We start from the raw sequence: 26,239 nt of genomic DNA on the forward strand, positions 1-26,239 counted from the left end.
GCATAATAATTTCTAAAAAATGTTGTCTTTATTTCTCCACTGTTCCAAATGTTTGTTTGATAGCCTGACCGGTTTTATACTTCTCTCAAAAAGTTACAATGCTCTGCTACATCATGTGCTTCCAGAACTTTCTCTGTGCTTTTGTTTAATATTGGCCTGAGATCCTGTGCTCTGTTTTTTTCCCTTCCTTCTCCGCGGGCCAGACTTTTCTGAGTGTACGGCCTTGCAAATCTGAACGTGTAGAACAGAAACCGCAGAACACGATCACTTGGGTGTCAGTCAGGTCAATGTAATTGCGGTTGGACTGCTGAGGCAATAAGTAGCTGATGTCGGCCTAATGCCCTGGCATTTAATTTCTTGTCCTTGCTCATGTATGTGGGCTTGGGGATTGGTGTGTGTCTGTGGAAGTGTGGGTTCAGGATCAAATGAAGAGCATTGGCATATCCCTTACTCTTTATTTATTTATTGGATTTCCACAAATAATCTGCCGTCTGAGACCCCAGCTGCAGATCTTAGTGGGGTCCGGGGTGTAAGAAAAATTAAAGCTGACACAGTGTCCTGCACGTACGCACACACACCGTACGAGGAAATTATAAAATGTTCACATTCATCATCACAAGTCAAGGCAACTGAGTGAGCATGCAAAAAGCTCTCTTCTTTCTCTCTCTCCATCCCTCTCTCTCTCTTTCTCTGTTTCCATTTCTCTCTCCCTGACCCTCTTTGCTTAAGACAATAAAGGAATGGTACCAACAGGAGCCTCCATTTTCAATTTTTTGGGCAGGCACAGTACCTGTAGCATAATGACCCTGAGTTGGGATGAATGTTAGCCTTGGTTCTGAGTGCTCTCCTAAATTACTTTCCCTGTGCACCTCTTTGTTACTTGCGTTTGGAATTTCCCCCTCATAGGCATGATAGCGCAGTGGTCTGGTAAATCGGCTACAGGTCAGAGAGCAGCTCTGAGCTCTGAGCAGAACTTTCCCCATGCTCTGGAGAACTGGAGCAAGCCTAAACCGTGTCAAAATGGGACTGCAGTATCACGCTGAAATGCTCCTTTTTTGCCCATTTGGGCTGGAGAAATTACCTTGTCACTGAGTCCCTCAATGTATTTCTACCTGGATGAAAGTCCACAGTTCTCGTATTTCTACTGAGATTCCAAGGCACTGAAATGAAGTTTTAAGATCAGTGTAATGCCACATTAAAGGCTGACAATATGTGATGGTAATAAGTGTCAAGATATATTGGCTGTAAGTGCAAAGAGCATTTGAATCCAGATATCAGAATCTACAAAAATACAGTCAAATACACAAGTACAAGTAGGCGAGGCAATATAATCAAAGAACCTACATTAAAAGAAGCTAGTACTGAACCTTTGAGTGTGTAGTGTGTGTTGTCTAGCAGTGTGATTGGTGAATTTATTGGCCCGATTTGATTGGTGACACGAAGCTGGTGACACTGAGTACTGATAGGCTGGTGTGGAGGGAGGGACTACTGGGGGGCATTCATTTTCTGAACTAAACAGAAGGTTGACTTGAGGATATTCAATCGCATAACTGAATTACAGCATCGAGTAAACCCAGACAGGTTGAATGGGAGTTTGGTGTAGAACAATTCAGACCGATGTGCAGTGACAGGCTGACAGGAAATTCTGTAGTGTTCCAGAGTCTGAGCTGTCAGGCCTTCAGTCACATAAGAGGGTCTGAACAGAGCAGACGTGGTTTGTCGTGATCATCTATGCTAATACTGAATAACTGAAAATGGCAATAAAATCAATAATCATTCTCCTAAATAATCATTCTAACAAAACTTCTGCAACCTATTTTGCCATTTCATTATAAGAATTCCATGCCTATAGAAATTTTAAATGAGGTAAAAATAACCAATTCCTCAAACAAACTAATCAGTGCATTAACCTACATGGCATAACGATTCTGAACTCCAGAAATGTATCTATCAGGAAAACAGCTAGTGAATCATACCTTTTTTTGAGAGATCATTAGTGTGTCTCATAATTAGTCATGAATTATCATTAAGTAGTTTTGTAGTATGCTTAAATGATCGTACTACTCAACAATGACATTTGGAGCCGCCCCACTTCACACACATAAACCCACACAGGAGCTATGACTTGGCACAGAGTTATGCACTAATTAATTCAGAATGTGAGCCAGAGAAACATTGATTGCGGTTGATGCAGTGATTCTAATTAACTTACCATCATGCAAAGCCATCGGTGGGAGCTTGTGGTTTCATTCAGGACACCAACCTAGAGCCTCAGCATCCAACACTGAAAGAGGGAAAAAAAAAAACAAGACCACACAAGCAGTAGGCCTGTCAGTTGGCGATGATGTAACAACAGTAGTCAGCCCCTCAGGCTGCATATGCCAGTTAGACACTGCGAGGAGACTACACTTTGGAGGTCTTGTAGCCACCTCAAGCATATACGTGCATTTGTGTGCAGTGTTATGTACAAAGGCATACAGAATGAATGGATATAGTATAGCGACTACTGTGCATAAGTTTGTTAGGGTTGAACACACCGCAGGGTTAGGTTCATCTATTGAAGCTAATCTCAATTTCAACCCCTTTGGAGACTAATCTCTTTCTAGGTTCTTTATCCAAGGGTATGCAGATTTTATATAAATGCATTCAAAACTATAGGATTTTGATATGCTATTGTCCTAACACACTACTGAGAAAAAGCCTAGTTGACATAAATGTCAATGTCACGTTGGGGAGGCAAGGCAGGATGCACAGACAAGCCGTGTCAAACACACACAGATGTTTATTAGCACATGTTAAAAAAAAGAAAGCAAAAACACAAACATCGACACTACATATAAATGAGACAAAATGCACCAGGAGTTAAACAGCACTACAAACACCACTATATGGCTGATAACAGCACACACCAGATTAAACACAGACAAGGACTGACCATTGCACAAGGACTTAAATATACACGTTAAATGATGACTAAGAAGGGACAGGTGTAACATGCAACCGACTAACGAGGGAGGGGTGTGACTCACACACAAACACACGCCGACATGAGGAGGAGTCGAGGAGGTGAGGGCTGTGTCATGACAGTCAAATAGCAATTCACATTGATTTGTCAAGCAGAATCAGGGTGAGGATGAGATCTGGTGTAACACTAATTATATTTGCAACTGTTCCATTCATCTAGAACAGTGTTTATGTTTTTAAATGTTCTTGACATTCCCTTTTTACTGTTGTGATTTACTGCATTATGATTCTTTTGCAATTTCACATTTACTGCATGTCCCTTCATGCAGTAAGTTTATGTTATGTTGTTTCAGTGCAACAGCGGACAATTTTGCAACCAAAGCTCAAGAAAAATAACTTGAAATGCATTAAATAAAACTTGAAAGACCAAAAAATTAAGATTAAATGTGCATTTCATAAGATTATATCTACAAACGAAATATTCTTGGTTAAATGCATATGTACATCTATATATCAATGCTTATGTGTATACGTGCATAAATATTCTTTGTTTAAATTCTTATTAACTCTATATATGCATGGTTACCATATATATATATATATATATATATATATATATATGCCTATTAAATATGTTATTATGTCAGCAAAAAATATGGACATCCACATGCACAAACCAAAAATCTTTTTATTTTAATGAAATCTATAGTGTTACTACAAACTGCACTAAAATTTTAAAGGTTAATTAATTAGTGGAGTTCTCATACATTTTTAGTACAGTTTAGTTTATGCTGTCTTTTCGGTATTGTTTATAGCATTTTTTGTGGAGTTTGCATTTCATAGTTGATACTACTGTGATTCATTTCAGTCTTGGTAACGTGTGGTAGTGGCACAAACCTCTCTGCTTGACTGCCTCACTTTGTTTAATCACGCTGAACATTGCCAAGGAGCTTGTCTGACTCATTCCTCTCAGCAAGAAGTAAAATTGTTAGATGTGATGCACCTCATAGACCTGGCTTTTAACTCACTCACATACTCACTCACTCACTCACTCACTCACTCATGCATGCTTAACATAATTCCCCACAAGGGGTGCTGTTAGGATTGAAATAGCTTTAGTGCTTCTCTTGGATGTGTCCTTGTTTTATACAAGAGCTTCTTATAATATGATATCCAGCCATGAAATATCATCTTTCTTTAAACTGTTTGTGTTTAAATTAGGCTCACTTAAAAATGTTGCCAAGTATTTCCTTCTAACAGCCAATGGCATCCATTGTTGAAAGCTAGCTAGCTAATTGGGCAGCTTTTTGGTTACATCTATGTCTGTAAGGTTGACTAACTCTGCATTTGAAATTTCCATTCTTATACTTTAGGGGTGTTCCACTGAGAATGGGGGAAAATGTTTAAATGTACATAAGACATAGGCTACAGTGTGGGTTCCTAGCAGGTGATAAAGCACAGTCTGCTGTTTTATGTGCGATACGGGTGATTCTTCTGCTGCATGCAAGGGTAGCTCATTTCACGTTATGTGAATGGAATTGAAACGAGGGAGGGAGGATGTTTGGAGCAGAACAGATTCCAACCATTTTCAGTAATGCAAGGAATTTGACATGGCATTTTTTGTTGTTGTTTTTTTATTTAAATTTACTGTACATATCATGAGTTTCCTTGGTTTTTAGAGGTAAAAAAAAAATACAACAACTTTTTTTTCTACATAGAAAAAAGTGACTGGACTGTCAGAGACTGCTATAGAATGACCACTGGGATGTTAACAATCATTTTCTCTGTCAGACTGCCACAGACCAAAATCCTTTTAACCCTTTTGCAGGCAACACAAAACATGTGTGTGTGTGTATGTGTGTGTGTGTGAGAGAGAGAGAGAGATAGAGAGAGAGAGAGAGTATTACTATGGACTGAGGCTATACCAACCTCCTTAAAATTCCCCTCCTTCAGTGTGTATGTGTCCATAAGTCCCCATCTTAGCCAGTCACCCAGTTCTATAAATAGCCCTGGAGCAAGCCAAGTCCTGTCTCCAGGTGGTTTACTGACAGCATGGGGGCTATCAACACAAATGCAGCTGATCTCCAACACCTCAACATCACGGGTCCCAGATCCGCTTTTCAAGTGACAGCATCATACATCATAGTTGATAATCCATGATCATTTATGAATCTGCCCTCTCACTTTGAAGTTGCTGTCAGTCAGTAATTATTGCACATATGCTGTTATCTAGGGCATAACTATCACTGCTCATTCTCTGTCCTTTTCTCACAACAATGCCTTCAAGCAGGAACTGTGAAAAACAAAAATAGGCAATTTTTTAACCAGAGGAACAAAGGCAAATTTGAGTTTGTGGAATGAGTAATATGGCAATTCAAACTGCTGATGTCAGATTCTGGCATCATGACGCTATTACAGATGCTGTGTGTGTGTGTGTGTGTGTGTGTGTGTGTGTGTGTGTGTGTGTGTGTGTGTGTGTGTGTGTGTGTGTGTGTGTGTGTGTGTGTGTGTGTGTGTGTGTGTGTGTGTGTGAATATATGATGATGTTTTGTTTTTTTTTCCCTTGTTTTTCTATCAGGAGATGGTAACCCCAAGGAGAGCAGTCCTTTCATTAACAGCAGTGATCCAGAGAAGAGCCAGCAATATGATGGAAAGACCATGGCCCTGTTTGAGGTACACACCCATGGCAGAGCTATAGCTACAGCAGCCTTTCTGTAAGGCACCCACATACACAAGGTAATAAAGAGTGATGATGGTCTGAACGGCAGTCAGAAGACAGGACAGACGCTTAAGGTCAAGAAAGCATGGGCTCCTCAGTAGATATATGCTACTAGTGGAGTAAAGGAAAGGAGGCTGTGGTAGGCATGATGAACAATAATGACAGTTTCTCAAGAATTCATATCTATGCACATTTGTATGTTCTTCACTTTGATGCTGTTTGTCCTTTGGATATTTCGTATGTTTGTGTGTGTGTGTGTGCGTTTGTGTGTTTTAGGAGGAGATGGACACAAGTCCCATGGTATCGTCTCTGCTCAGCAGCCTGGCCAACTACTCCAATCTGCCACAGGGCAGCAAGGAACATGAAGAGGCTGAGAACAACGAGGGCTCACGCAAGAAACCTGTGAAGGTGACGCACACACACACGCACATACACACACACACACACACACACACACACACAAACACACAGGCACACACACACACACACACACAGGCACACACATGCGCACACACACACAAACACACACATGCTCTCTCACACACACACAAACACACACATGCTCTCTCATACACACACAAACACACACATGCTCTCACACACACACACACACAAACACACACATGCTCTCTCATACACACACAAACACACACATGCTCTCACACACACACACACACACACACACACACACACCAACACATATTCATGCCTGCATACTCGGAGCACACATTCTTTTCTTTCCATGTTTTTGTGACACCTCACATAGATATCACTGAAGATGGATGTTTATTTTGTCAGACAGATATTTATTTTGTCAGGTCATGGCTGTGATGGCATCTTGTATCCTTATCACGCTCTGTTTCTCTCTCTCTCTCACTCTCCTCTCTCTAACCATATCCTCATCTCAATGGCTGGACTGTAAACAAAAGCATTTTTAAAACATAGTCAGCCATACAAAAAACAAAAAAGCCAGCCTACAGTTGTGCATTCCCACAGTTTACCCACACAACCCCATTGAGAAACCTATTTCTTTAAGATTGTGTGCTAGAGCTGATGTTAAGTAGCACCTCAAAAGGTTTTGTTTTTTGAATCCTTTCCATTATGTAAACAGATTCTTTTCCACTGCTTATAGCTCTCCTCATCTGATTTGCTTAAAAAGAGTGAACCAAGTCAACTGTTAGCTGAGCATGCAAAGCACAAGAAACTGTTTCTGTTTTAGTGCTTTATTTATCCCCACACAAAAAAAAGACGGCTCATGTGAAGTGACAGCTTTGAAGTCAGGATTAAACAGTGAAACTTGGCATGTTCTTTAACTTTTGATGTCAGTGACTGTGAAGGCATGAAATGGAGATAGGGAAACAGAGAGACGTGTACTTTGATGCAACGGAAAGGAGAAGGATATTCTTCTCCTCGTTTCTCCTAGTGTCTTGAACTTAATTAGCTCCCCGCACAAAACAGCTGCTCTCCAATCAGCCTCTATTTTCAGAGGGTCATTCAGCACATCTCAGCCTGCAAACATCCACACACCACCACCCACTCTCAGTACCAAGTACAGTCTGCACTCTGCCATGAGGAATCCATGGTAGAAGAATTCATGTGTACACTTATCATCACTTATCATCCTACAGCTTACACATCAATGTTTTCTATTCAAGGTTGAAAGGAACAGCAGCACGTAGAGATAACTGTGATCATTTTCTAAACCAAGTCCATATGGCAGGCTCGGCATGTCTTGTCCGCACAAGATGTGGCGTAATGAAAAATGGCTCTGACCGAAGGCAGAGCACACTGGTTCTGCTTCATCGGGTGCTGGAGCGAAGGTCTTCCTCTCCTCATCAGTCTAAAGTTCCTCGTTAAAATTCCGCATGACTCCCTGGCATTGCTGTGTCTTGATTAATGTTGTGTCATGTTGCGTTGCTCAGACGACATGCTTGAATTCGTTGTTAATTGTCCTGAGCAGACATTTCACACTGTGTGTATTTTTGCTGAATCCTGAGAGCAGTGTTTGGGATTAAGGCTGGTAATACAGTATCAAATACAAATGGGGTCCATGAGCTGGCCCTGGCTTTTATACAAACGGTATAGTCAGATGCCAGTGTTTTGGTCTGAAAGGTGACATATGGGATTTATTCTGACCATATGCGCTTTTTAGACTGCAGGCCAAAATGTCCTCTACCCGGGTGCATGCACACCTACTGACACACACACACACACACACACACACACACACACACACACACACACACACGCACGCACGCACATGCCACATGAAAAAAAAAGCAAGGTCATGTCAAACTACCCGTTACATCTACCATGTAAAGGCTATGGCTACAGCAAACACTGACAGGCAAAGCACCCCCCCCCCCCATTCAGGGGTAGGACAGTCAGCCATGCCTGGCTTTTCTCTTAGTTGCCTGTCTGTAGTTCCCTAATAATTTACCCCAGTGGAGCAGAAGCACATTAACACTGTCAGCTTCCAGTAGGAGCAGTCAAGCAAGCAGAACATATTAAAAGCCCCCTCCTTTTCTCCCATAATCTCCTCTTCTTCTCCATCATTCTCCTGCCCATCACCTTTACTCAGTTGCTGGATTACGGTTCACATGAACCTTCCCTTGTTACATGGCCATTGCTACAATGTGAGCTACAATGGCTCTAACTTTATATGCCTCTGTATCCATGTTATTTTAATCTCTCACTTCTTGAGTGGTCTTTTAATTTCTGTTCACTCTAGGGTACTTATTTCTGCTCCTGGAGATTTTTGGGTCTACTCTTTGGGTATTTAGTTTCAAACCCAATCTTACACACCTGATTTAGCATTTCAGAGTACAGAGGGACATCTGAGGGTTAGAGATTAGAAACAAAACCTTTAGCACTTAATTTGGTGCAGTTAGTTTGTGAATTATTTAAATCTGAAGATCTCTCTGTGTCTTACTCTGGCTGGCGATTTCTCTAACTCTGTACTGTCTGCCAAATATTGTTCCTCTTCTGTCCTTTAGTCTGGTAGCCCTGGGCAGTGAGCCTATCAGAGATTAGGGAGGTATTGCTGAGGCCACTACTACTACATGTCTCTCACATTAGCAACAGAAGTGGCAGGGTACTGAAGGGGCTGCCAGTAATCAAATCTAATACCATGCATATTCTTCTCACTTCAACTCATTTGTGACTAATGCTATTACTTGGCAAGTGCCAAACTCATTCAGACATTAATAACCAACTCAGTCCAGCTTATGAGAAAATATGTCATGTTCAGTATTTTAGATGTTGCAAATCAAAAGCAAAGTTGTGTTACTTTGCAGATTCGTATGACTTTTCCTTGTTTACACTGTTCACTCAGTGTAAAGTGATTTGACATATTCATAAATGTGTCTGCTTTATTATCTTAGAGAATGCTTTCATATGTATACAAATTCTGGAATGCCAAACAACATCCAGTAGTAATTACAGTAAGTGGGCATTTTTCAGGCTTTCGTGTTTGTAATATGCTACATTGTTTTAATGAGTTTTCACATTTGAAAATAATGAATTGGAAAAAAACTGCCATATTACTATGTAGATGAGTCCTGTGCTAATCACACTGCATACATCTGGCCCTCACAACTGGGCAGGTGGTCAGGGCACACTGGGTGGCACAGTGTCTGATGCAGGGTGGCACAGGTTGGCACAGCCCACTGGGCACAAGGGTTTTCAAGGGGCCGAGCAGCTGGCGCTGGCAGTAGTAGGGCTGCAGCATCTGAGTCCATGCAGTCAGGGTCCTTCAGCAGCTATCCCAGGGGGCCGCAGGGCATCTGGCATCACTCTGTACCACCATAGTACCTGAGTATCTTGCAGCTCGGGGGCACGTCCTGGGAAATTATAATCACACAAGCCTGTGCACGTGTACATATACACACATGCTCACACAAGTGTCCACACATGCAGAGAGGCTTGATTGCACAGCTGCTCCAGACGCTCGAAGAGTAAATTGAATGCGAGTTTGCTATGATGGCCTCTATTCCCTAGACATGCTCAGAGACAGTAACCTCTCCCAACACTGTTGATTCAGACATTCTCACCTGCCTGATCCACCGCCAGTTTGATAATTAGACCCCATTTCAGCCAGCATGGTGACAAAGCACAGCTCTGGCTACCTGGCCTTATAAATGGTGCCAAACACTGAGATGTTATGCAAAGGATGCTGATGAAACTGTTAGCACAGGCCTAACTCAGCAATTTTATCTTCTTTTTGGATAGTAAAGATCCACTATTTTTGCAGAAAATTATGACATCGTGGTTTTCGTGAACAATTTTTAATTTCTGCATATTATTACCTTAAAACGGAAGGGGAGGTGAAAGCGCATTCTCAGACCTTCTGTGGCAACACTAAGTGACTTGCTCAAGGGCAACGTGTTATCAGCTGGAATTGTTCCCAAGTTCCCAAGAAAATGAACACTGCTCATCAATATCAAATTTTCAAGACAATCAAATCAATAGTGGCAAAATTGACTTTGATAGAAACAGACTTTTTCAGACACTGTTACAACTAGATAACAACTTCTTCCAGATAGTGTGTCGTGTCTGTGCTTTTTGCTTCACCAGTAGGCTAAACCATTGTCAAAATCAGCATAAACATCAGTCTTAGTCACCCCATACAACATGAGAAAATCGATCATTGTTTTTAAGTCACGGTTGGGATGCACCCCCTCCAACTCTCAAAGCAAGCAAGGGCTATTTTTCTTTAACATGTGCCACGGTCTCTGAACCAGTCACAAAACCACATTTTTACTGTTTACTGTAAAGTTATTTCTTTGATTATTTCTGATTGGTTGAGTCATATAAAACTGGCAGACCTCGTGCAGCTCATCATAGTAAACAGGTTCTAGCCAACGAGAGTGGTTGCTTGCTGGTTATTAGGGCAATTTAAACAGCTTTACGGGTTTAAAGTTACATTCACATGGTAACGTTAGCTTAATGTTGGCGATTTAATGCTTAATATTTCTTTCACATTTCTAACTTAATTTACTTTCAATATTTTTGCTGTTTACCTTATAAACTCTCCGCTAGCTCGGCCTGTTAATTGATGTATTTTTTTGGGGGGGGGGGGGGGGGTGCATTTTACATTTAATAAATCTATATCAATAAGAAAACTTATGATGTATTGTTTTGTGCTAAAAAAAAAAAAAAAAAAAAAAAAAGAACTTGACAACGCCACATCTGATAGCTTTAGATGTCCCACGTTATGTCAGGCCGGTGTCTGCTAGCTGTGTTCTTTCCCCCACCCAAGTCGAAACAGGTCACGGCTTGGAATGATTCCTCGCAGCCAGCTTTGAAAGCTTTTCCAAAGCGCAAATTTGGTTCCACATCACGTTGACGCTATGCATCAAGTCTTTAGTGCATATATGTAATGTAGCGTTAGCCACACTGCTAGCAGTAATAGCTCACTACATTAGCTTAACAGTTCTCGACAATGCTGTAATGGTGTAATATTTTATATTTGCCTTTTAATTTATTATTATTATTATTATTATTATTAAATATTAAGACAATCCCATAAGAGTATAGGAACAGATTTTCAGTTTTATTACCTCCAAACATCTTTCACAAGTTAATGCTCGTTACTGATGAATATCCAAAGATCTTGCTGTATTTCTATTATCCAAGGGAAATGCATGCTGCGCCAAACCCTCCACTGAGTTACCAATGAAAAAAAAAGAAAAAAAGCTAACGATTCTACAGAACTACTTTGTCTGTATTTCCCCAATAATTATTTGACATGAAGAATTCGTAATATGCCAAAGGCAACTTTGGCATATTACTCTATGGCTAGAGTGAAAATAATGAAAAGACATCATAAATTACATCAAATTAATATTAATTCAAAGGGGGTGGAAAGGGAGATGATAGGTTGTACATGGGGGTGGTTGTCCTCTTGTTTATACTGGGGGATTGGCATCTCCTCCTCCCTCCTCAAATCAAACCCTGACTATAGTTTGGGCTTTCAGAATATGAATAAAGACATGCCCATTATGCAAATTAAGCCAGTTTAAACTACTCGCTGTCAAGCAGTGTTAGTTTACTCCAAAAGATTAACAGCTAGTAATGTTCCAGTGTTAGTGTTATTAGCTCATTAAACTCATTAAAACAATGAAGCATATCGATGCACTTTCTTCAAAAAGAAAAATTATACCTATCTGGTGACTAGGTGGGCATGATTTCTAACAGTTTGTTCACCAGTGGACCACTGTAGCATCACTAGCTTCTGAAGATTAAAAGTAAAGATGCTTGTTATTCTTTTTTTAGTTTTACTTTAAATATGTAAAGAAAAAAGTATTCACTGAACTATTAATTCAATATATAAATGTGTTTTCATATTACAGCATATAGATTTTTCAGTTCTTAACATAAATCTACATGTTTATTTCAGGATAGATACATATTCAGCTGTTTCCCTAAGATTACCCACTAGGATACTATTATGCTCATTTAGTTTTCATATGCAATAAATTGTATTTCTGCAAAAAAAAAAAAAAAAGTATATGGTCATCTCTGTCAGTCGCTCTTAAGATAGTCCTGTATTATTAGAAACTGTTGCTTTCTTTATTACAAATTAATGTTCAACACATGCTAATGCCTTGCTGTGATGTTGTATAGGCACTGCTGTGCACTGCTCCCACATATGCTGGCCTGCACTCTTAACATGTGGTTTACGTGACCATGGAGCCTTTGGTAGCCATTCTGTGCTGGCAAGTGGATGGCGCACTATTGATTGTCTCCTTAATCACACGGTCATTACCACCTGACCATGATACCTCCTCTGCCTCTGTTTCCATAGCGACAGCATTTTTCCATTATGAACCAAGTGCTGATGCAACACGCCCTGCGAAGATGAGCCAGCCATTACTGACACCTCCAACTAACTCTAATGGGATTCCCCATGTTCCTGATCATAGATGAACATAGGAAAACTGGATAGTGAAAAACTTCCTGGAAAGAATTGCTTTTCTATTGTGAAGAAAGAAAGTGCTCATTGTGGGTCATTATTCTGCCTGACTTTTGGGTCATCACAGATATGGTTGTGTCTTTTGAACAAGAAAAGCAGCGTTGTTAATAAGAGCCATGATTTTAACAGTGCAGAGTTAGTAGATTATATGAAGATAAATTACTAAAAAAACGACACACAGACACTTTAAGAAGGTGAGGCTTGTAGATTGTAAGTTGACTGTAGCAGACACACCAACACTTAATAGGGTCCACAACTGTCATGCTTTATGCAAATTCTAACATTTGAGCTGTTGCGAAAGTGGAGGTCATTCAGTTAATTTGGAAATGCAAGCTAATCACATACAAACATCAGCCACTTCCTGTCAGAAACTCTCATCACCAAGAAAGTGGAAGTTTTTAAAATGCATACAAATACTGAAAAAAATAATTATATATTTATTGATTAAAAGCTGAATTGTGGTCGATAAACGCCCCTTCCCTAAGGGCACAGATGCTAAATCTAATTAGCATCCCAGACACAGGCAGGCAAGCACTTTGCATTGACATATGGAGAAGGCAGACAAAAAACAAAGATGACAGATGTTGTTTCCTCTGCATTGCCACAGCAAACTAGAAGAGGATTTCATTAGACTTTGAGACAGGACAGAAGTTAGACCTGGGTCTAAAATTCCTTTAGACTGAGGATTTCTTAATGGAGTAGTTGGGTATTAAGTAACAGCTGCAAAGACGACTGAGGAAATCAAAGACTGTGTGATCATTTTTCACGAAGGGCCACATACACATATTACATTATTGATTTATACATACTTTGGAATATTATCTGGATGTACATGTAATAAAACCATGTTAGTGTTAAATGAAGAAAAGCATTCTCAGTTCCAGTCCAGTGAAGATCCTGTAATTACTAACATAATAAACTTTAATTATGTTTTGCTGTCCAGACCTCATTTCTCTAGACACATTACATTACATTAATGGTAATATTAATCCTTGCAACCAAATTCAAATGATCTTATACAGAATTGTGCATGCTTGATACTTAATTTAATGATAAACATTATGTGGCTCTTATTTGTTTCAGGTTAATTACATTAAAAGTCCATCTGCTCTTGCTTTAGGCCAACAGCCTCTCTCTCTTTGTTTTTTTTTCCCTCTCATGGGTAGAATGTAAATCCTTCATTAGAACAACCTTCTCCCAAGCACAATTTGGCTGCTTATTTTTCTGTGTGTATTTGCAGATGGAATATGTCTTTTTTGGATATGGGTATATGGGTTCAGTTTTATTGATATCCTTGTATTTTTTTTGTATCATTGTTATCCTTGTATAACCTATTATTTTTCACTGTGTGGCAGTCATCCAGCCCAAGGGACACACCTGCTGTCATACTCATATACACACACACATCCACAGGCACACACACCCTGCTTCCATTCACCTGATTATTAACCACTTGCACCTGTGCCTTGTTTGCCTCTTTTGTTTCTCCCTCTGATTTGAGCCCACAGGAACCCTTGTCCACTGCTGCACATACTTCTCACTCCCGTGTTGCTGTTACACCGAGTGTATTTACTGCCAATGAACTGCTGTGCTTCTTACCTCTGCTGCGTCTGCACACCTCGAGCTTTACTGCCAGCACTTTTTTCTTTACTTAGTGTGTTGCATTGTGCCAGCTCTTTGCTGGGCTTTTTATTTTCTTTATGGAGAATAAAGAAACTCCAATTATGCACTCGCATCTCGCTCCCTCCCTGCTGCCATCACATTATTGTCATATGTGGTCAGCTGAAATGTCTTTTAGTGAACCACAGGCCATCACTTGCAGTTATAATAGCTTTCATTTTCATACACATAAACACATATGAAAAGAAAAGAGAAAAAATACATAATCAACCTTCACTTACTATGTTCATAATTATTGCCTTCACCTTACCTGCTTCCACAACACACCCACAACACACTCACACACCAAGAACCCATAAATATCAGCTAGAATGCTTTGATCCAGTGGCAAAATCACAGTTAGCTCTAACATAATGTCCAGCTCTCGTTTGTCCCTGAGGTGAAATGTGGGCTGCGAGAGCATCCTTGTCCCCTCAAGTACTTCAGGTTTTGTCTTGTGTCTTTGTATCAAGTACTTCAGGTTTTGTCTCTTCTCTTTGTCTCAAGTCTTTGTTACAATGGTTTTCTGATTCTGCTGTACAGTGAGTCCTTGTGTGACCCCTGTGTACTGAGCGGTTAGAGGTATGCAGATTCACTGTTTGTTGCCTTCACTGTAGTTCACATAAAAATCACCATTTTGACATGCTGACACTCATTAGCATGCGCAACTAATGTGATGACTACAAGGACAGTTTTTGCCATGCCAACAACCACTGGAGCAGACCAGTCTTCTTTCTTAAAGGCAGGAATATCATTTTTGACCAAAATATCTTACTTCTGGCATAGATGTAGCCATAAGAACAGATTTGCTTTAAACTAAAGTAAATGAAACCTGAATGAAATAAAGGTTTGAAACCTTTTCTTTGACAAAAACGTGTATGTTAGCTGTTTTTCAAAAAAGGTTTATTGGGATTTTTAAGGCATAAATGATGTCCTTAAGCCCATGAGGAACGACAGAAGATGAGTGAGGTGCGAGTGAGGCTGTGCTACCCATGATTAGAAGAATGGGAAACAACATTCTTAATAAGATATTCACTAGGAAACAGGAGAAACTACCATTTAGACTGAACATAGAGCACCTAGAGACAAATAAAATAATTTAGCTAGTGATTTAAATAAATGTCATGCCTACAATAATACAACAGAATTTTCTTTCAGTTGCAGTAAGTTCCCCATCTCTGTCTTTGTGCTAATGATGGTGATGCTACCTCAAATACTCTGTCATTTAGTGAGCATCACCCCCCCCCCCCCCCCCCCTTTACTGAGACATTTCACACACAGAAACCTTATTGAATTTACAATCAGGAGATTAAAGCAACATACTCACAATCTCACATATTTTATGGAGGCTGCAGGATATAATATGATGTGACAAAAAGGAACTACAGAACTAAATGACAGAACCAGTCAGCTCATTTCCAGTAATATGTTGTTTCTCTCGAATAGTTTGTCTCAAAGTGTGTGTGTGTGTGTGTGTGTGTGTGTGTGTGTTCACAGGCTCCACAGATGGGCACATTGATGGGAGTGTATATGCCCTGTATGCAGAATATTCTGGGTGTGATTCTGTTTCTGAGGATGACCTGGATGGTAGGCATTGGAGGAGTCATCGAAGCCTTCGTTATCGTCCTCATGTGTTGCTCCACGGTGAGTCAGTCACGTTCAAACATGGTCAAGCACCGTGACTCACTCTGATACTGCACATGTGCATACATACCTAACTTTGTTTTCTTATAAAGAGTTCACAGACCCATAATTATTTTGCATTAGTGTTGGGTTTAGGTAGCTTGATCTAAATTTGGGTAACAGTTGTAATGTAACTTGGTGATTTTAGAATAAGGAATCATTGACAGGAATGGATGGCTAACACAAGACAAATGAGCTTGTCAAAGGAAAGGTGTCATTCATTCTTTGCTAGGAAACGTTATTTTAGGTGACTCAGCCCATTTTTATTTCCTGTAGATATTACACTCTTTTTTTAAGATCATCATATATTTTGTTTCATTACCTAAGATCATCAGTTCCACTGAACACTAATTAACTTCCTGCTCAGGCCCCTCAAATGAGGAATACCATCAATTTTCTACTTCAAATATAGAATTTCAGCAACAAATATAGAAGTATCTTTATAAGCCTATTATCTGCAGTTTGCACTGAGGAAATAAGCTTCTAGCATGTCCCATTCTTAAGAGGACACTCCACTGATGCTCCTTTGTCAGGTTTTTGAATACCATTGAACAATGAAGCAATGCATTCATTTAGTCTTCATCTAATGAGTCCTATTGGATTTTTACCATTGGAAACTAATCCTGGTGTGATTTATTGATTCTAATCCTGCGACCTGTGATTCTTAGTCCTATGTTAGGGTTCTAAAGTACACTTCTCTGCTTCACACACTTTGTCAGTTAGCAAGACCTCCCTGAGCTTTCAGGAGTATTTGATCCATCAAAAAAATCTTTCTTTGATTAGGAACTGATTTTAGTTTCTCATCTCATCATTTTTGCATTCTACCCACTGCATCTCCAGATTTAATATCTTGTCTTGCTGCAGTTGGTTTCTATGTGATTGAGTGATTTTGTGTCACAGACCATATGCTTATTAGCGTGTTATTTGTATGTTTTGAGTGTGAGTATGTGTTTGTGTGTCTTAGAGTGCACCCTATATTCCCCTGTGCCTGTAGAAGATCTATTTTTAACTGTATCTTTCAAATCTTTGTATAGCAAACTGACTCATGCACAGATCTCTCCCTCTTTCTCTCTAGTCCTGTCTCTGCTTCCCTCTCTCCCCCCCCCCCCCCCCCATGCAGCCCACCACACAGTAACGGCTCTGTCATTCATCCGCCTCTCTTCACATATATTCTGGCTGAATGAAACACATGCCACCACTGTCGAAATCACACATTAATTACTTTCAGTCTTCCTTTAGAGACATGACAATACGATCACCAAGTGAAAACATTTAGAAGCTCCACTTTTATTCCCTTGGAATATTCCCTCTCTTGTATGGAGGCTAACAGTTTGAGCTCTACCATACATTTGATCTTATGACTAGTTATAGCTAACTGGAGGCTTCATGCAGCAGAACCCATGAGCGTCTGAACCTTCAAGCATCATTCAAGCAAACACACCTGCTGAAAGTCTATCCCCAGAGGGCTTCCTGATGGCCAGCACGTGGCTAAACATAGAACAAGCTTCACTGGTGCTGTGCAGATGTTCATGTGTGACTAATGTTAAAAGGGCCTTCACTAGCCTGCCATTGGATGATGGTAGAAGGAGACGTTCAGAAACTGTTTTTTTCCTTCTGTTCTTTTATATGTTTAAAGCGGAATACTTTTTTCTTTACAGGCATTAATCGAATATAAGAAAATGATTTGTAACTGGGAGATTGCCGGAGTCCTGGTCAGGAAGGCAAGAATAAATCCCCATTCAGTTTAATTTTCTTGGCAAATGCAGTTTCACAGATGTCTGTTCTGAGCAATGCAATGTTTATTTGGTAACTATTAATTTAAGCAAGGCAATTCATGTCAGAATGTTCCCATTTTTACCCTGTGGTAAAGCGGAAGAACCATCTGCCCAACATCAACTGATTTTGAGACTGCAGTGTGAGGAAAAGGAGCACAAACTCGTTACAATCTACAAACACTGCTAGATAAATTGATTAGTAACTGAGCAGTGCAGTTCTTTATAAAAATTAAACCAAATCTATTAAAAACTTGCATATAAATAGCTAACATTGTCTGGAAATTACTGAGAACAATTTGTAACAAAACCAGAAAGTTAAAAAAAACAATTAAAGAAAACACCTGGGTGATTGGTTGAGGCCAGGGCTTATTGATTTTTCCCTCGTGCTCCTGATTACCCCAAGAGCTTGCCAAAGAATGCATTTTGTCAGGCTGTTTAAGCGTCTGACTGTGTTCTTCGGTCTCTTTTCTCCAGATACATGCCACCAACTGCTGAGATCAAGGCTTGCATAAAATAGCCAGCTCCTAAGAGGGGCCCAGCGTGGCCAGATTCAATAATGTCTATTTTAGATCTATCGAAAATACCCATGCCTTTCTCTCTATTATTCTGTGTGTGTGTGTGTGTGTGTGTGTGTGTGTGTGTGTGTCTCTATCTACCTATCTCACTCTCTCTCTCTCTCTCTCTCTCACTCTCTTTCTATCTGCCTCTCTGCTTCTACCTCCCTCACTTTCTTCATCTTCATTTCAATTAGAGCGAATATGCTTTAGTATACAGCCTATGTTTGTGTGTGTGTATGTGTGTGTGTGTGTGTGTGTGTGTGTGTGTGTGTGTGTGTGTGTCTGTCTGTCTGTCTTTGTGTGCATACACATACGTTAACCTGAGGGTTCTAGTGACATCTTTCTAACTCTTCTGGGTTCAAACATGCAATAATATTACCTTAATAATATAATACATCTAATCAGTTCTTTGTATGAGTATGTGTGTCTTTGCATGTGTTGGTATGTGTTGTGCACATTTTTGCATTAGAAACAGCAAAACCTTGTTTGAATCATCTGGAAGCCAGCAACACATGGACAGGCAGCTGGGGTGCATTTTTATCATACCATGTCTCGTAGCAACAGATGGTTAGGAAGAGAGTCCACTGTTCCTTTTTATATGGCAGAGAAAAACAGTGTCCTGTCAGAAGAGGCAGCATCTTAGTTGAAATATTACTAACGGCACAAACAAGTATTGGACAAAAAAAAAGAAAACACAAACCCCCTCCCCCATCCCCCCCACGCCAAACAAAATAAATAAATAAACACATGACTACAGCCACTCTCGTCAAAATGGTTGTAGTAACGGAAGTGATGTTGCTGATTAAGTTTATGCTTATAATTGAGTGGCTGCAAACAATAAATTTAAACATATAAAGCTTCCATTTCCTACAAACGCTGTGAAAGAGTTCGATGATTTAATATTTAACAGCAACAGACACTTGGCGTGTACACCAGACTTGGGTAGCGCTTTTAACTTTTGTTTTTCTTATCTTATTTGTCTAGCTGCTTCTCTTTCCAATTATAGAGCTAAAAAACAAAACTCCATTGTCTCTGTACCCTTCGGCTTGGCAGTGCCACTAGATTGAATTCTGTTTCTGATGTGTCGCATGGGGCGTAAACATGCATTCACCCCAGAGCCAAATCTGCCTGATGCTTGGTTGCTAAGTAACAGCCAAGAAGCACACACCTTGAATTAGAGGAGTGAGCTGTAGTGTCTGTGTGGATAGTTTGCTGTAAAGAGCTTTACAAGGCCATCGTTAGATGCTGCTCTGTTAACACTGTGTGGGCAGGCAGGGAGTAGAAGCTCTGAGTTCTGTGGACTGTGGAGCCCTCTTTTGTTGAGTTGCTTTTGCTGAAACCCTTGGTTTAGATTGCCAGGTGTGCGCATTTGTTACATGAGTGATGTATTCTTTGCAGCTGCTACTGTTCTGTTCTTAAGCAAAAAGTTTAGCTGCTACAAAATTATTGGCTCTCAGCTGGATACGATGGCATGATTGGTAGATTTTAAGAACCAGCTGCTGAAACTATCATATTCTTCCAAACACAGGTGATACTTGTCATGTCATTGGCTTATGGGTGGTGATATTAAGTCTGAAGATGTGTGCATTATAGCGTGTGTGTATGTGCGTAAGTATGGTATTAAGCATAATAAAGTGAACCCTCACTTTGGTCCTAGCTCCAGCTTCATCAGATAAAACACTTAAACAATGAGTGTCTAATCAAAGCTCCTCAGAGAGAGCCCTGTGCCTATTAAGCCTGATTACAGTCTAATATATCATGCACAAGTCACTGCACACAACACACAAGTAAACCCCCCCCCCCAAAGGAAGCAGTAGCTCACTTGTTCTCTCTTTCTCTTTCTCTCGCTCTCTGTCTGACTCTCTCTCTTTGTTGGTGTTGACCAGTTGACCTCCCTCTCTCTGAGCCCCTTCTGTGCGAAGGGTGGCAAGAGACAGCGTGTGAAGTCTGCTGAGCTGCAAAGCTGAGACTCAGTGCCTCTCTGTCCTTGTTCTCGCCTCAAAAAGCACCTTCAAACCTGTACTAATTTCTGCCTGCCACTTCATAGCTGGCAGCAGAGTCTAGTCACTGCAGTGCTACCTTCACCATCTTTGGCTTTCAAGGCAAAATTATGTACGTTGTAGATCCAGATATGGCCTTGGTAAAGAAGGCTGACTCAGAGGGTTTTTTGGTTGGTTTGACACTGTGACAGTCTCTGGGGCCTCAGATATTTCAAATTATTTATTACTTTTAAGGGTTGTTTTAAACGAATGTACTTTATATACTCTTACAGAGTACATTTGTGAAGTCACAAGTGTATTTTTACTCCGTTATATTCGTCAACGTTCCTTCCGTTACATTTTAGAATAATTTTTACATTTTGTACGTTTCGCCACAACCTGTCAAGTGTGGGAGGGCTGTTGAAACCTCTAAAGATGATCACTCAGTGCCACCGCTTTACTTCCGTAAGTTAGACAGTAGACCAATATAATAAACAGGAATATTTTCGTGGGACTCAAATGACATTTATGAAAAGTAGCTTGCAATATATGATTTTCTTTAAGAATCACATATATGTGTGTGAAATCAGTGCTCTCTCATAATGCTCTCATATTAATATGAAACTAAAGTGTGGTCTGATATCAATGATATTCTAAAGAAAAAAATGGCTGACCAGCTAGCTACGTAGCTATAAACTACAAGCAGCAGAAAAGTAAGCGTAGCAGCTCAGCTGAACTGAACTGGCGTGCAGGAATGCATGCTACATATTGAGGCATATTTTCTAGATTCTAAAGTTTTTAAGGTTATAAAAATTAAGGTTTGTTTTTTAATTTAATATACTCATATTACTTTCGACCACATACAGGCACAGTTGTAAACTAGGCAACATAGGATATGTAGCGAGTCCGCTAGTCTGATTGATCGGTCGCCTAATTGCAATGTAAATATAATGAAAAGTAAAATGTCCAGTAAGATCGGAATATTCCCAGAAACTGTACGAATTACAAAGTGATCACCAAATCCAGTGTGATGCTTGTGACTTATGTTATATGCACAATATTTAGTAGATATGAAGAACCTCATGTAGCTTAAACATAACACATGAACTAAGTTGGAAAAAGACCCAGAGCAAAGAAAAACAGCTGTTTATAAATATTTTTGCACGCTTAATCCAAATATGTTTTCAGAATTTCTATATCACCCATAGTTTTTTGATGTTGCAATATATTTGCATCTACCTATATGACATTTAGCAGACATCTACCAAAGTGCTTTTAGCTATCTACTTAAATAGGCCAAATAGAGTATAACCAATTATACTCACATATCATTATGTATAGCAGGCCTATGGAAAACTGGTACCAAAGGAAGTGGAGCCCCTCTATGTTGGCAAACTATTGTTCATATTTTAAGTGTAATAACACCCTTATTTATAAATAATTAACATATAGTTCATGTAAATTTCACTTAAAAACCATGCCTGGGAGAAAAATATTTTAAACATTTGAACTCGGTGTAAAAAGAACTATGAGGACCTAATATATTACTAATATACACATATATTGTTGTCTTGTCTTATTAAATAAGTTCCAATTAAGTAACTCACTACTTGAGTAGTCTTTTTAACAGATACGTTCTTACTTTTGCTTCAGTATTCATTTAAATGACTACATGTACTATTAATTATTAATTAATAAAATTTTAAAGTAATTATTATTTTAAAGTAACTACCTTATATTTGAGTGCAGTTTTTGCTACTCCACCCACCTCTGTATGTACATGTATGTGAACCATATGTGCTTTTGTCTGTAATCAGATGCATTTTCGCTTCTCATTTTGTTCACTCAGACCATGTTGACTGCGATCTCCATGAGTGCCATCGCCACCAATGGAGTAGTACCAGGTACGAGGCCATCCCTTCTCCCCCAAACCCTTGTCTTCACCACACAATCTAAAGCAGTAAACTTGGCAGCATTACCTGTTTGTAATGCCCAGACATTAGTACCCGTAAACCTATATTTATGCATCTGTGAGCCTATCATTGTGCCCTATGCTAATTACAGCCTCGACCTCACCTTCTTATTGGAGGAAAGCAAGAGTGGGGGACAAATTGTCAGCTTTGGTCTCTCTCTCTTTGTCAGTCACCAAGAGGCTGCTATTAGTCCCCTGGTGCTTATGTCCATGCTATGATTTAACCCTCATTCATTCTGTACAAAGGAAATTAGACGTGTGTAATTATGGACCATGCCATAGAGTCATAGGGTCACTTATACTGACCTCACTGTGTGTGTCTGTGTGTGTGTATATATATTCACAGCTGGAGGCTCTTACTACATGATCTCTCGCTCCCTTGGTCCTGAGTTTGGTGGTGCTGTGGGAATCTGTTTTTACCTGGGAACCACCTTTGCAGGAGCCATGTACATCTTGGGTTGTATCGAGATCCTACTGGTAAGAGTACTCGGCTACTGCACGAGTCTTGTGCTGTCTCTTTTCTTGCCCTCTTCCCTCTGTTCTATTCCTCACCTTCTCGCTTTACTTTCCTTCACTCTCCACCTTTTTCCTCAGACCTCTGTCCACTCGTTTCCCTCTGGAGGCTTTTCAGCACCTCTGTATGCCTCATTTAAGTGCACTCATCATTGTCCATTTCATTTCATATGTTTTTCTCCATTTTTCTTTTTCTCAAGTGATGATTTCTCTCTCTTTCATTCTCTCACTCTTTCATTCTCTCTCTATCTCTATTTCTCATTCCTTTCATGAAAGAGTAATTATGCGAAGGCTGCATTAGTGCATAGAAAGGTGAACGGAATGTTAGGATGTCAGAGCTCTCTAAACTATACTACACCACACACATGCACACACACAAACACAAACACAATATGAGCATGCGTGTTTCTCATAAGCCTTCAGATATTATTGTATTCTATCTGGGTTCTAGGGTTTTTTCTGTCCTCTCAGAGGTGGTTGGCATAACTACCAGAATGAGGGGTCTTTGGCAGCTGGATTCCAGTAGGAGTTTTATCCTGCTGTCAAAAAAAGACCCAAAGATGGCTACTTAAAAAATCCTGTAGCGATCTGAGAACCTACTTAAATTGTTACCCTGGGAGATATGATATGATAAATAGGTTACCATGACAACTAGCTGACCAGGCACACACCCTCGAATGTGTGTGTGTGTGTGTGTGTGTGTATGGACATATTCATATAACCATAGTCTTTCTCCAGCATTTCATTTCCATCAAAGTTCATGGCGTTAAAGCACAAATTAATTAAACCAATTGCACCGTTCAAGGCTCACTGCCATGAAACTTGCACTGCTAAATATAGAAGGAAGCCTTAAAGTGCAACACGTGACTATTCGAATATATTAAAAGTGTATCAGAATGTCGTCCAATAAAGCTTAATGGTAAGTAATTAGGACATTTAATTCCATGCTTGGTTGGTTCAATTAACACCGAAGGAACACAACTAAATAGAATTCTTGCAGGTCATTTGTCAGTGAAAAATGACTGGGATTATGGTCTCTTTGTCTACCTCTAACACTCACTTTTAGTTTTCTGAGGAACTCTTCCCTCTGATTTCTGGCTCACTGTGCTATTCTTGGCAGTTATGTGTATTGTATTTACTTTTAACATCTATTCCGTCTCTCTCTGTCTCTTCCTCAGATCTATATCGTGCCACAGGCTGCCATCTTTAAGATGGAGGGCTTGGAGGGCGCAGAGGCAGAGGCAGCCATGTTGAATAACATGCGAGTCTATGGCACCTTGGTTCTGACCTCCATGGCAGTGGTAGTGTTCGTGGGTGTGAAGTACGTCAACAAGTTGGCGCTGGTCTTCTTGGCCTGCGTCATCTGCTCCATCCTAGCCGTCTACGCCGGCGTCATCAAGACTGCCATCGAGCCACCTGTGTTCCCGTAAGCACCTGGCCATTGTTGGGATCCTAGCTTCTGTCTTAGCTCTCTGAAGGAGGAAAGTTGTAAAAGTTGCTGGTTAAGCGAAATACAAGCTCAAAGCTTTTCAGTGTCCAGTGTGAGACGTCCTAGTTCCCATCAATTAGCTGCCTCTCTGGCAGCAGTAGTACTTGAAAACTAAATCATTAGTTGTCATTAGTGTTAAACCAGTTCATTTTCCACCTATAGAAAACACTGACAAAACATGTAAAGTACTTTATCAGCTATAGTTCTGTCTCTTTTATGAAGTTTAATATGCCCATCCCATAATTTTAATACTGACTGAGTTGATATGTGATTTGGTAGGATGTAGTATGAAGTAAGTGGGAGTCATAATGTTGACTCGATGCAAAATGAACTAACCCATTATAGTCACAATGGCAGTGTTTGCGAAATCATACGTGTATGTTAATCTTCCCCACAGGGTGTGTCTTCTGGGTAACCGGACTCTGGTGTGGAAGGGCTTTGATGTGTGTGCCAAGGTGATTGAGCGGGAGAATGTCACGGTCACCACCAAACTCTGGAGGCTCTTCTGCGACTCAGAGTTGCTGAACGCTACTTGTGACAGCTACTTTGTCAACAACAATGTGACAGAGATGCCAGGCATTCCTGGGATCACCAGTGGCATTCTGAAAGGTGCAGACACACACACATACACAAAGGGATTGAATACATATACCACTGCTTTCACCACTGCTTACTGCATATGACCCACGCCACTTGTAGCAGTGCATACCAGACGTGGGGGAGTAGAGTCACATGACTTGACTCAAGTCTGACTTGAGTCACAAAGTACTTGAGACTTATTTGACTAAAATTGAAGAAAGACTTGAAAACCTGGCTTTAATTTAGTATTCCTGACTTGAGACTTGACTTAGACTTAATTCAGTTGATGAAAGGACGTGACATTTGTTTCTAAATATTTGCATTTGCAAGACATTGAGATGTTTTTTGACTTTTGAAGGTTGAGACTTGCTTGTGACTTGCACATGTGTGACTTTCTCACCTCTAGTACATACCTTATAGTTTTGAGCAGCTCTTTTTCTCCCTCTTTCTACCCTTCCCCCACTCCTGTCCCCCACCTCACCTCCATCAGAAAACCTATTTGGGAATTATCTGGACAAGGGCATGTTTCTGGAGAAGGTGGGATATCCCTCCGTGGAGGAGCCAGACGCCATACCTACTAACACCAACCGCTATGTACTGGCTGACATAACCACTTTTTTCACATTGCTGGTTGGCATCTACTTCCCTTCCGTCACAGGTCAGTTACACCAGTCTGCTACACAGAAGTCCACAGCACTGAGTCATAAAGGAACAGGTCACCCACTCAAACTAATGCAGATAATGGCAAGCGAAATCTGGTTAAGAGTTCATTAGTATGCAAAATAATTGCATTAATGTTATTATTATTAGTGATGTCAATTTTAGGGTAAAGTATTCCTTTGAACATCATAAATTCAAATACAGCTGTATCAAAATATCATATCTGTCATGGACGTGTAAAAAAGGAAGGAGGCAAACGCCATCTCTGAAGAGTTTAATGAAACTAATGAAATGAAACAGAACATATGCGTGCACTAAGCAGAACTAAAGAAAGTTAATGTATCGTCATTAACGGGAAAAACATAACAACATAACAATACACAGGTTTTGCAGCCAATAAGGCACCACCTGTGTGAGGCCTGGCACACAATCAAAACACAAAACACGTGCAACAGAAAGCACGATATAAACAAAAGGCCATGTATACGCCATCACCACCAGGGCAGGGAGGTCCTGTCACAACACCACTCTCTCTTCTGTTTACTACACTAATCTGGTCTTTCCCATGGTCTTGGGTCTTTGTGTTTCCCTTTTACTAGTTTAATATGTTTTTGTTTGTTTGTTGTGACTACTAACATTCTAAAATGCAGAAATTCAGACGAACAGATTGTAGATGATAAAGGACCACGCGAACATGCCAAAAAAGAATCCAGC

At 40.1% G+C, this 26,239-nt stretch overlaps 1 protein-coding gene across 4 annotated transcripts in view; it reads left to right on the plus strand.

Moving 5' to 3' along the window:
• The window catches only part of slc12a5a (solute carrier family 12 member 5a), a 113,172-nt gene that overhangs the window by 75,084 nt on the left and 11,849 nt on the right, over window positions 1-26,239 (plus strand). For all 4 annotated transcript variants that reach the window (XM_027000666.3, XM_035524458.2, XM_081716889.1 and 1 more), the window contains 8 exons: window positions 5,543-5,637; window positions 5,960-6,091; window positions 15,816-15,962; window positions 22,162-22,216; window positions 22,631-22,761; window positions 23,976-24,223; window positions 24,684-24,895; window positions 25,356-25,523. In XM_027000666.3, the coding sequence (XP_026856467.2) occupies window positions 5,543-5,637; window positions 5,960-6,091; window positions 15,816-15,962; window positions 22,162-22,216; window positions 22,631-22,761; window positions 23,976-24,223; window positions 24,684-24,895; window positions 25,356-25,523 (1,188 nt within the window). The remainder of the gene's footprint in view (window positions 1-5,542; window positions 5,638-5,959; window positions 6,092-15,815; window positions 15,963-22,161; window positions 22,217-22,630; window positions 22,762-23,975; window positions 24,224-24,683; window positions 24,896-25,355; window positions 25,524-26,239) is intronic.

Source organism: Electrophorus electricus, chromosome 7, assembly GCF_041902795.1.
Source record: "Electrophorus electricus isolate QZ-2024a chromosome 7, ASM4190279v1, whole genome shotgun sequence".
NCBI classification, from domain to species: domain Eukaryota; kingdom Metazoa; phylum Chordata; class Actinopteri; order Gymnotiformes; family Gymnotidae; genus Electrophorus; species Electrophorus electricus.